At 31.4% G+C, this 12,695-nt stretch overlaps 1 protein-coding gene across 1 annotated transcript; it reads left to right on the top strand.

Moving 5' to 3' along the window:
- The first annotated feature begins 3,806 nt into the window (after positions 1–3,806).
- LOC109164754 (protein DETOXIFICATION 29-like) lies at positions 3,807–11,230 on the top strand. Its single transcript, XM_019313303.1, has 5 exons — positions 3,807–4,151; positions 4,376–4,917; positions 5,609–5,695; positions 5,992–6,048; positions 10,669–11,230. Exons 1-5 carry the CDS (start codon positions 3,807–3,809, stop codon positions 11,228–11,230), a joined length of 1,593 nt encoding a protein of 530 aa, XP_019168848.1.
- Positions 11,231–12,695: the final 1,465 nt, after the last annotated feature.

Genomic DNA, 12,695 nt, shown 5'->3' on the forward strand with positions numbered 1-12,695 from the left:
GAACCGGATCGGACGGTTCATGTTCCGAACTGAAAACATAAAATACATTTATTGTTGAATTTATACTATTTTAAAATAAAAAATAAGATTTTAAAATAAAGATGGTTCAAAATCGCGAATCGAATCCGGAACCGCCGGTTCACGGTTCAAGATTCAATTTTTTTGATACATAATTTTAATAAATTGACATTTAAATATTGGGTTCTAGATTTGAATTATAACCGAAAACTATTAATTCGATTGCTTTAGTATCCGGTTCAATTCAAACCGATCCGTGGTCATCCCTACGTATACGCAATAATTTGTTGGAGTAGTAAAATAAATAAAATGTTTACTTTAATGGTATAAATGTCAATTTAATATATCATGGGGAAAAAGCATCACTTTTAGAATAATTGAGGGGGCTAATGTGCTTACCTAAATAATTGAGGGGGAAAGAGTGCTATAAGTATATAACTCAGGGGCAAAAAGTGTCATTTTCCCTTAATTTAATAATAGTAGAATAGAATACTAATTATGCCAACTTTGATTGGGATGGGGTTCGAACCTAAGACCTTTCTTATTGAAATCAATGAGGAAGTTAACGGTGAACTAACAGAAATTAACGGAAAAGTTAATATTTAACGGAAAAGTTAACGGATAATCATATTCATTAAGGATAAATTAGGAAATCTTAAGGAAAAATTAAAATCTGATCAATCTGAGCTATTCATTTGATTAAAAAATTTGACCGCCATTTTTTCTACCCATTATAGGCCTAACTCTCTTGGGCTCTTATTAGTATAGTAGATATATATATATATATATATATATATATATATATATATATATATATATATATATATATATATATATATATATATATATATATATAGAATAAGGATCAAAGAACTCCGTCCAGGGCAGTTTGGGATATGATGGTTGTTTGCCAATGCCATGTGTGGTGGTCAGGAGGTTCACAACGAAGTGGATTTCATGGACTACAGCTGATCAGCATCGAAGTACCATGCGTGTAGCGCATGTACCCCCGGGTCTGGCTTCAGTATTAGATGATGGTGTGATTTGTCGTGTGGATACGGGCTTTCACGGTCCAAATCATGCACCGGCTTATGGTTTTATAGTGCAGGAGATGGATGGAACCTTTGTGGCGGCAGGGAATGGTCCTCTTATTTGCCCATATGACCCCCTCTTGGCGGAAGCAATGGCTTTGTGTGAGGCTTTATCATGGCTAAGGGATAATGGCTACTCAAGGATTTCAGTGTGCTCCGATAGTCTTGTTTTAGTTTCTAGTCTTAAACATGCAAGTTCGTTTCGTACTTATTTTGGTTATGTTTTACTAGCTTGCAATCGTTTGTTATCGTCTATGACTAGATCAACAGTAATTCATGTTCGTAGGGATGATTTACAGGCTGCCCATGTTATGGCTAAGCATGTAACTGCCTCTTTGTCATGTTCTCTTTGGAGGGATATTCCTCCTTCTTTTCTTGAGCCTGGAATGGCTAATGCAATATAAGTTTATTGGCTTTCAAAAAAAGAATAAGGATCAAATAAAAAAGTTTCATTATGTAAAAAATGCGGATAAGTTACAACCATAGATGCAATCCAAATTAACAGCCCAAATTGGATTTTAATTAAAAACGTGTGGTGGCATATTTGTAATTTTGAGAAAATAAGTTAGTTTGTGTTTTGTTTTCGAGTATACATTTGTCCTTCATCGAGTGCACATTTCCCTTCTTCAAGTGCATATAATTTTTCTTCTTCGAGTGCATCACTTTTATTTCACTACTTATTTTCTATTTTGAGTGCACATCTTTGTGCCTTTGAGTGCAAATTTTTTGACCTTCAAGTGCACGTTTTGTAGCCTTCAAGTGCATGGTTTCCTTTCTAAGAGTGCATAATTAATTTCTCATTTTTTCCTTCGGTGCAGATTTTTTGTCTTCAAGTGCACAGTTTTATGCGTTCAAGTGCATGTTTCTTTGCCTTCAAGTGCACGACTTCTGGGCAGTATTTGTTATATCTTGTGCATTATTTTCAAACATATAATTAAATTTCTAATGAAATTTGTGAGATTTACAAATGATTTGTATAGGTAATTGGTTTAATAACACTTAAGTTGAATAATCTCCCTTTTTTGTACCATAAATTGCATCAATTGCATATCTATTTGAATTCGAATGCAAATTTTTTTTACCTTCCTCCAAATGCACCAATCCTATTTTCGCACGGAAAGTCTCGTGGGTTATATATATATATATATATATAAAAGGTTTTTTTTTTTTTTTTTTTTTTTTTTGCTAAGAAGAGTGAATGCCCGGCCTTTATGCGGAGAAGGAGAAGAACGAGGTAGCGGAAGACACCTTCCGTGACTGCTACTATAGGCATCTATCAGATTTGGTCAATGTCTGGCTTGGCAGTTAGTTACTCCTATAGCAGGTGAAAATTGCATTCTTTGGTTGGAAAGACGGTTAATTAGTAGGCGTGGTGTTGTGAGTGCAGTGAAAAGAGGAGGCTTAATCCATGCAATTTGGATGGAACACAACAATATTATGCTGTCTGGAATTGAAGGGTTCTAATTTGTATCTACACCAACATCACTTTGGCATGTTTTTCAACGTTCCTGGAGCTCCTGGCATAAACATGCGGTACAGATGGACAGCCAGACACCTAACAGTATTTCCACAAGGACCACATTACCACAACAGCAGTAAATTAATAGTATATATATATAGTACAGTAGACTACTAGTAGAGTAGATTTAAAAAGATTTTATCATCAATGCCTATTTTATGGGTTATATAATATGTGTGTCTAACACACACATTTCCATTAACAAATTCATAATATAAGCAATTAAATATTCATTAGTACATCCATGCTAAATTGCTAGCAAAAGTATTCATAAACCAAAATGAATTAAAACAATTAATGGCTTTTAACATGGCAAATTATAGAGTGACTTTCTTATTAATTAGACCATCTCACAGATCATCCTTATCTGTGAGATGGGTCGGGTCAAGATGAAAATGTAATACTCCTGAAAAATGTAATACTAATCAAGAACAAAGTGTTTGTTAATTGTAAGGGGAGCTGCAATACTTTTAAAAAAGTGTAATACTTTTAAATCAAAATGTAAAAATATTATATTTTTCTTCAAAAACGTCATACTTTCTTGTATAAGTAACAAACACTTTCGACCTTTTTACTAACTGGAAAATTTCTCCATTTTTCTGAAAACCAGAAAACTAGAAAATTGAATAACAGAAAATAGAAAACATGTTTACTAGCACAGTTTTTATTTTGAAACATGAAACAATTTCCTTGCTAGTTTTTTAAAAAATTGGAAAACTATTAAAAATTATTTTGTAAATGAAAAACAGAATCATTTATCATCTATTTGGCTATACATCCCACATTCTCACCATGATCTACTTATTTAGGTAAAGATAGAAATTTTAAATTGGAAGAAATAAAAGTATATAGAGTTTAGGCAAAAGAAAGTATTCAGAGAAAGTTTATAAGCCTGGATTTAAGAGATAAATTTTCATTATTTATATTTGAGAAAAAAAAATTTACAAATGTGTTCTAATATAAGTGTCTATAAAAATTATAACTTTTTGAATACCAATGGGTACTTATAATGCGTGGATGCTGTGACTGTACTGCAGCGCCATCTTCTAATTCCCAGTAGGTCCTATATATAGCAGGTGAAAGACTGGTGAAAGATTATTAGCAGGCCTGCTGTGACTGCAGCGAAAAGAGGGCAAACACAGTCAATTGACAAAACACAAACACAAAAGAGAATACAAATGAGTTCTGATACAAGTGATATCCAACAAATCGATGCAGATGCAACTGATATCCAACAAATTGATGCAGATGCAAGTGATATCCAACAAATCAATTCATTCAATAGAATTGATGCAGATGCAACTGATATCCAACAAATCAAAAACGTTAAGGAATTCTCGAGGGAATTCTATTCTGAATCAAAGAAGCTATGGTATCTCGCGGCTCCAGCCATATGCACTCTTGTTTTCCAATACTCTATTAGTGCCATAACTCAGGTGTTTGCGGGCCATGTGGGAGACATTCAACTTGCAGCCGTGTCTGTGGAGAACAATCTTATTGCTGGCTTTGCTTTTGGGGTCTTGGTATGTATTACTAACATCCGGACAGCTAGCTATTAGTATATTTAAATTCATGTACTAACAAATTGGATTAATGTTAACAATGCATTTTAAAATTTCAGATTATTGAAGTACATCTTAATCATTAATAGAACTTTATATATGAGATTTGACTCAAGCATTTTTTGTTTAACATACATCAATTTTAATAGTTTTAATTTTCTATTACATATCAAACTTGGTTGCAGTATGGAATGGGAAGTGCACTAGAAACACTTTGTGGACAAGCGGTTGGAGCAAGGAAACTAGATATGCTTGGCATTTACATGCAAAGGTCATGGATTATTCTCGCGGTCACAGTCATACCATTGACATCAGTATACATCTTAACCACCCCAATCCTCAAACTCCTACGCCAAAATCCACAAATTGCGAAAGCCGCCGGGAGGTTTACATTGTGGATGATCCCAGAACTCTTCGCTTACGTGATTATTTTTCCAGTTCAGAAGTTCTTGCAATCACAGAGCAAGATCTTTGTGATGGCTAGTATTACGGTTGTGGCTTTCGTTGGGCACGTGGTGTTTAGCTGGCTGTTTATGCTCAAGTTGCATTGGGGGCTGCCGGCCGCGGCGGTGGTGCTGAATGCCACATGGTTGTTCATCATGGTGGCACAACTAGTTTACATTTTCTCAGGGGCTTGTGCTGATGCTTGGAATGGGTTTTCTCTGAAGGCCTTTGAGAATCTCAGGGGCTTTGTTCGCCTATCTCTTGCATCCGGAGTAATGTTTTGGTAAGTTTAATATTAATTTAGAGATTTGCTTTTCTGAGTGACGAGCTTAGGGAAATTCTTAGTCACTGTCCAAAGGTGTATATTGGATAAATTTTCGTCTTGTGACTCTAGCGGGTAAATAACGAACTACAAAAGAGAAACCAATTTAGATTGCCTAGAGCCGATTAGCTCAAACTAAGCAGACCAATAGACAGTTCCTGTTGAAAGTTGAAGTTGTAACCTTGTGGTTATCAAGTCAAGATTTTATTTTTTTGGTTTTATGTAGTAGGGGATCATGCCAATAAATTATACACCGTACCATTTGGTTTTAACAAATTATCATCCTTACTATATGTCTATATCTAGATAATTGGATATTTGAACAAAATTGTCTCTTTCAATCATATTTATAACGGCATTATGAAAAATAATTTATATTTAATATGTTTTCTAGGAAAGTAATAATGCACACCCCTCTTAAAATTTCCCTCCTTATTTTCCTTCTTGATGGCAGTATCTAATTAGTTAGTTTAGTATTTAATTAGATGCATGTAAGATCAAAACCAATTCATGATATATCCACATCATGGAGGGAAATTTTTAGAGAAAAAATTAGAGGGAAAAATATAATTTTTCAGAATTAAATGTTACTTAATACAATTTTTAATATGTTGAAGGTTTCCTAATCACAATATTTTGGGGATTTGTGCAGCTTAGAAATGTGGTACTTTGTGGCACTTATTCTTATTTCTGGATACACTAAAAATGCAGAAATTTCAGTTGATGCAACTTCTATATGGTGAGTTTTGTGTGTATTTCTTTTTCCCCTTTTCCTTTTTCCCATTTTAGAAGCATGCTTTCTTTTTTCCTCCCGTGTTTTAATGACAATGAGGTATTAATCAATGATGATATAAACAATGTTATATGTGATAGCGTGACATAAATAAATTATTTCAAGATAAAAACTAATCATTTAATAAATATTCAATAAATATAATGATTGTGAAATCATGTAAGCCAATGTAAATTTATGTATAGAATTTTTAATTTTATGTGCAAATAGTATTATACTAATGTAAGATGGTCACTTTGCAGCATCAATATATTGCAATGGACGATAATGGTGGGTATTGGATTCAATGCCGCAATAAGGTAATTGATCTACAACGTTGAAAATATATCATTTCTGTTATTATAAATAAAATGAATAATATGTTTCAAAAAAATTGAATGATGGAAATTTTATTTTTATTTTTGTAAATTTGATGATATTTATAAAAATTTCATTGTCTATTCTTGTTAGTTTATATCATTGTCTATTTATAAAAATTTCATTGTCAAAAAGTATTATATTTTTCATTAAAAAATCACGTTTTTCTCATACTTATTACCTTTTTTCTCATAAGTAACAATAAAATAATTTATCCATGATTAATATTATATTTTTTTATTGAGTTAATACCCAAAATCGTCCTCGACTATAGTGGTTATTCTCAATTTCGTCCTAAACAACTTTGGTGACCTAATATCGTTCCAGACTTTTGTGTTTCGCTCAATTTAGTCCTCCATTTGTTATTCCGTCAAATTGGTGTTAAATAAAGGGACAATTCAGTAATGTCAATATTGATCTCTCTTTACTGTCTACTTGTGAAGTGCGAAATTCCTCTTTCTTGTACGAATTACACCCAGAATTACTCCCGGACCTGCAAATCAAATTTTATATTCGCAGTTTTAGGAGTAATTCGAAAAAAAAAAAAAGGATTTCGCAGTTCATATGTCTATGAGTATTTAATGCAAAAAAAAAAAAAATGAATTTCTTAAATTTGACAAACTCGTTTAGGACTTGTGAAGTTGTGAGTCTTAGAGATTTAGGTATGTAAGGTATATGAAAACCAAACTTCTCCTACTTGTAATTTACTTTCAGACCCTAAGAGTAATTATTTTTATAAGAAAGAGGATACCTAATTACATCAAATGCCTCTACTAAGGCTCAAACATATCACCTCCCACATAGAAAAGCAATGTGATACCATTGGACTACAAAGTCCTTGGTTGAATTGTTGAAATGCACAAGTTGTGCACTACATGTGCACAAATTTTATATTACAAGTGCATAGTAGAGTAATATAAGTTAAAAAAAAAAATGTGTTGACATATTGGTAAAGTTTTTTAACTTTAAAGTGCATAAATTTTACATTACAAGTGCACAAGGTTATATTACGTGTGAAAAAAACGTTCTTTTTTTTTTAAAGCTGTTGATTTAGACAAATCAACGTCTCAAATTTGTCTGCAAGTTTTATCTGAGTGGCTCTTTTCACCTGATCTCAAGTTGGATCAAATGAGAACATGGTCATTTGTAAAAAATGAGGACTGATCTCAACTGTCCATTAGGATTTATTAATGGTTGAGAATTTTAGTAAAAAATAATGTTATCAGTTTTATAATTATTGAAAACTTTTAAAAGCAAGATTAATTTTATAATTATTACAAACTTGAAAGTTTAGTAATAAAAAGATCGCAGTCTTTGATTTCTCAATATGAAAGGTATAGATATGTTCACACTTTTTACAAAAGCAACACTTTCCATGTAAAGTGGTATAACTTCGCATCAATTATTACTCAAACTCTACATACTCCGTATTTATTAATGCATGCACAAATATTTGTACATTAATTATCATCAGATCATGTAAAAAGTAAAAGTAACTCGTTTTTTTTTTAATGCTACTAGCAAAAGTAAAAGTAAATAGGCTCGAACTCACAACCTTCCAAATGGAAGTCCAACCTAAATACCATTAGACCACAAAGTCCTGGTTCTCTTTCTTAACTTAAGTTTATTAAAACTATATTTAAAACAAAATACACACTCAACTACACATTGTCATCTAATATCTAATTATCTTTTCCATTTTATCATGCAAATATTAGGAAAATGTGTAAGTGTTGGACTGTAGTTAGCTTGTGCAAGTTACTGGATGATTTATTATATATGCATTTGACCTAGCCTTAATATGTGCAATAACGCAAACTGGTATGTGCATTTCACTGTGTTATACTTGCCGTTCTTTTTTGTGTTCGAAATCAATTTGTTGATTTTTTGGATACCTACCCTACATATAGAATAATTCCTTTAAAATAGGAGAGATTTGGCTGGCAATATTATCTCATTAATATAGAAGATAATAAAATTACTATATCACCCTTATTAAATTTATCCTAATTTAATTAGGGTTTAATATAATCTTAATCATTCATTTTCATTCATTGGATGATTAGGATGGAATCGATCTTATGATCATATATATATATACTAGTGTTTTTACGCGCATTGCGCGATTGGAATAATGCCCAATGTTTTTTTTTTTAAATAAATACTTTAAAGTATATCAAAACAAGATTATATTGGAATTGTTCATGCATAGATAATTGAATGTTAAATTTGCGTATTTAAATAGGCAATTTTAAGTTTACAAATGCAAGATAATATAGTCAAGATTGATTATAATTGTCAATAAAATAATTGTATAGGTATGGTTGAAACCAAATAAGGGATATAAGGGAGAGCAAATAAAAATTAGGGCATACAATATTAAATATATACTAAGAAGAGCTAACTGCTGATTGTCAAACAAAGATATTGCGAGATAGTTTCTCACTTCAATTTGTTGTGTGATTTGAATACTTTTTTTTTGTCAATAAATTTCCCAAATATTTAATATGGTTGGCTTAATTATATTTTTTAAAAACAATTATTATTATTATTATTATTATTATTATTATTATTATTATTATTATTATTATTATTATTATTATTATTATTATTATTATATACCCTTAGGTCATTTTACATGTTAATCTAAACAGCTAATTTTTTAAATATCTTTTTACCAACTGTTGATATAATTCGCTGGTCAAATTCGCTAATATAATCCGCTAGCGCTAACCGCTAACTCCTGATTGTCAAACAAGGACATTGCGAGGTAGTTCTCACTTTAATTTGTTGTGTGATTTGAATACTCTCTTTGTCAACAATCCCTAAGTAGTTAATATGATTGACTTTATTAATTGTATTTTTTTAATTTTTTCATTGGTATTAATAAAATACTTGGTAAATAAATATATATCATTATTTTGTATTATAACTTTTATATTTAATTAAAAAATAGTGCACAAAAAAGATAATAGACAATGAAGTGAATATAATCAATTGATGAATTTGAATGTAAAGAATTTTTACATTGGAGAAATATAAAGACAATATAACTAATAAAATTATTTCTCTTAATTAATTTATTGATAATGAATATTTTTTTTAATAAAGACACTGTAGGGACAATGTAGCGAATATAATCAATTGATGAATTTGAATGTAAAGAATTTTTATATTGGAGAAAAATAAATACAATATAACTAATGAAATTATTTCTCTTATTTAATTTATTGATAATGAATAATTTTTTTTTTTTTTTTGAATAAAGACATTGTAGACACATAATTCTAAATTAAAGAAATGCATATGTATTATTTTTTGTTGTAGCTACTAAATTATTATTTAATTTAAGGGAAAATGACACTTTTTCCCCTGTGTTATATACCTATAACATTTTTCCCCCTAAATTATTGAAGTGGCTGTTTTTTCCCCTGAAATGTTAAATGGACATATTTACCCTTAAACTAAATATTTAATTTATTTTTTTTCTCCAACAAATTATGACCATAATTTGGATCAAACCAAACAAACACTATAGCAACCAAACCGAAATATTCCAATTACAATTTAGAATCGAAATTCGATATTTAGAGTTTATTAAAATCGTGAACCGGATCGGACGGTTCATGTTCCGAACTGAAAACATAAAATACATTTATTGTTGAATTTATACTATTTTAAAATAAAAAATAAGATTTTAAAATAAAGATGGTTCAAAATCGCGAATCGAATCCGGAACCGCCGGTTCACGGTTCAAGATTCAATTTTTTTGATACATAATTTTAATAAATTGACATTTAAATATTGGGTTCTAGATTTGAATTATAACCGAAAACTATTAATTCGATTGCTTTAGTATCCGGTTCAATTCAAACCGATCCGTGGTCATCCCTACGTATACGCAATAATTTGTTGGAGTAGTAAAATAAATAAAATGTTTACTTTAATGGTATAAATGTCAATTTAATATATCATGGGGAAAAAGCATCACTTTTAGAATAATTGAGGGGGCTAATGTGCTTACCTAAATAATTGAGGGGGAAAGAGTGCTATAAGTATATAACTCAGGGGCAAAAAGTGTCATTTTCCCTTAATTTAATAATAGTAGAATAGAATACTAATTATGCCAACTTTGATTGGGATGGGGTTCGAACCTAAGACCTTTCTTATTGAAATCAATGAGGAAGTTAACGGTGAACTAACAGAAATTAACGGAAAAGTTAATATTTAACGGAAAAGTTAACGGATAATCATATTCATTAAGGATAAATTAGGAAATCTTAAGGAAAAATTAAAATCTGATCAATCTGAGCTATTCATTTGATTAAAAAATTTGACCGCCATTTTTTCTACCCATTATAGGCCTAACTCTCTTGGGCTCTTATTAGTATAGTAGATATATATATATATATATATATATATATATATATATATATATATATATATATATATATATATATATATATATATATATATATATATATAGAATAAGGATCAAAGAACTCCGTCCAGGGCAGTTTGGGATATGATGGTTGTTTGCCAATGCCATGTGTGGTGGTCAGGAGGTTCACAACGAAGTGGATTTCATGGACTACAGCTGATCAGCATCGAAGTACCATGCGTGTAGCGCATGTACCCCCGGGTCTGGCTTCAGTATTAGATGATGGTGTGATTTGTCGTGTGGATACGGGCTTTCACGGTCCAAATCATGCACCGGCTTATGGTTTTATAGTGCAGGAGATGGATGGAACCTTTGTGGCGGCAGGGAATGGTCCTCTTATTTGCCCATATGACCCCCTCTTGGCGGAAGCAATGGCTTTGTGTGAGGCTTTATCATGGCTAAGGGATAATGGCTACTCAAGGATTTCAGTGTGCTCCGATAGTCTTGTTTTAGTTTCTAGTCTTAAACATGCAAGTTCGTTTCGTACTTATTTTGGTTATGTTTTACTAGCTTGCAATCGTTTGTTATCGTCTATGACTAGATCAACAGTAATTCATGTTCGTAGGGATGATTTACAGGCTGCCCATGTTATGGCTAAGCATGTAACTGCCTCTTTGTCATGTTCTCTTTGGAGGGATATTCCTCCTTCTTTTCTTGAGCCTGGAATGGCTAATGCAATATAAGTTTATTGGCTTTCAAAAAAAGAATAAGGATCAAATAAAAAAGTTTCATTATGTAAAAAATGCGGATAAGTTACAACCATAGATGCAATCCAAATTAACAGCCCAAATTGGATTTTAATTAAAAACGTGTGGTGGCATATTTGTAATTTTGAGAAAATAAGTTAGTTTGTGTTTTGTTTTCGAGTATACATTTGTCCTTCATCGAGTGCACATTTCCCTTCTTCAAGTGCATATAATTTTTCTTCTTCGAGTGCATCACTTTTATTTCACTACTTATTTTCTATTTTGAGTGCACATCTTTGTGCCTTTGAGTGCAAATTTTTTGACCTTCAAGTGCACGTTTTGTAGCCTTCAAGTGCATGGTTTCCTTTCTAAGAGTGCATAATTAATTTCTCATTTTTTCCTTCGGTGCAGATTTTTTGTCTTCAAGTGCACAGTTTTATGCGTTCAAGTGCATGTTTCTTTGCCTTCAAGTGCACGACTTCTGGGCAGTATTTGTTATATCTTGTGCATTATTTTCAAACATATAATTAAATTTCTAATGAAATTTGTGAGATTTACAAATGATTTGTATAGGTAATTGGTTTAATAACACTTAAGTTGAATAATCTCCCTTTTTTGTACCATAAATTGCATCAATTGCATATCTATTTGAATTCGAATGCAAATTTTTTTTACCTTCCTCCAAATGCACCAATCCTATTTTCGCACGGAAAGTCTCGTGGGTTATATATATATATATATATATAAAAGGTTTTTTTTTTTTTTTTTTTTTTTTTTTGCTAAGAAGAGTGAATGCCCGGCCTTTATGCGGAGAAGGAGAAGAACGAGGTAGCGGAAGACACCTTCCGTGACTGCTACTATAGGCATCTATCAGATTTGGTCAATGTCTGGCTTGGCAGTTAGTTACTCCTATAGCAGGTGAAAATTGCATTCTTTGGTTGGAAAGACGGTTAATTAGTAGGCGTGGTGTTGTGAGTGCAGTGAAAAGAGGAGGCTTAATCCATGCAATTTGGATGGAACACAACAATATTATGCTGTCTGGAATTGAAGGGTTCTAATTTGTATCTACACCAACATCACTTTGGCATGTTTTTCAACGTTCCTGGAGCTCCTGGCATAAACATGCGGTACAGATGGACAGCCAGACACCTAACAGTATTTCCACAAGGACCACATTACCACAACAGCAGTAAATTAATAGTATATATATATAGTACAGTAGACTACTAGTAGAGTAGATTTAAAAAGATTTTATCATCAATGCCTATTTTATGGGTTATATAATATGTGTGTCTAACACACACATTTCCATTAACAAATTCATAATATAAGCAATTAAATATTCATTAGTACATCCATGCTAAATTGCTAGCAAAAGTATTCATAAACCAAAATGAATTAAAACAATTAATGGCTTTTAACATGGCAAATTATAGAGTGACTTTCTTATTAATTAGACCAT

This window comes from Ipomoea nil, unplaced genomic scaffold, assembly GCF_001879475.1.
Source record: "Ipomoea nil cultivar Tokyo-kokei standard unplaced genomic scaffold, Asagao_1.1 scaffold3069, whole genome shotgun sequence".
NCBI lineage: Eukaryota > Viridiplantae > Streptophyta > Magnoliopsida > Solanales > Convolvulaceae > Ipomoea > Ipomoea nil.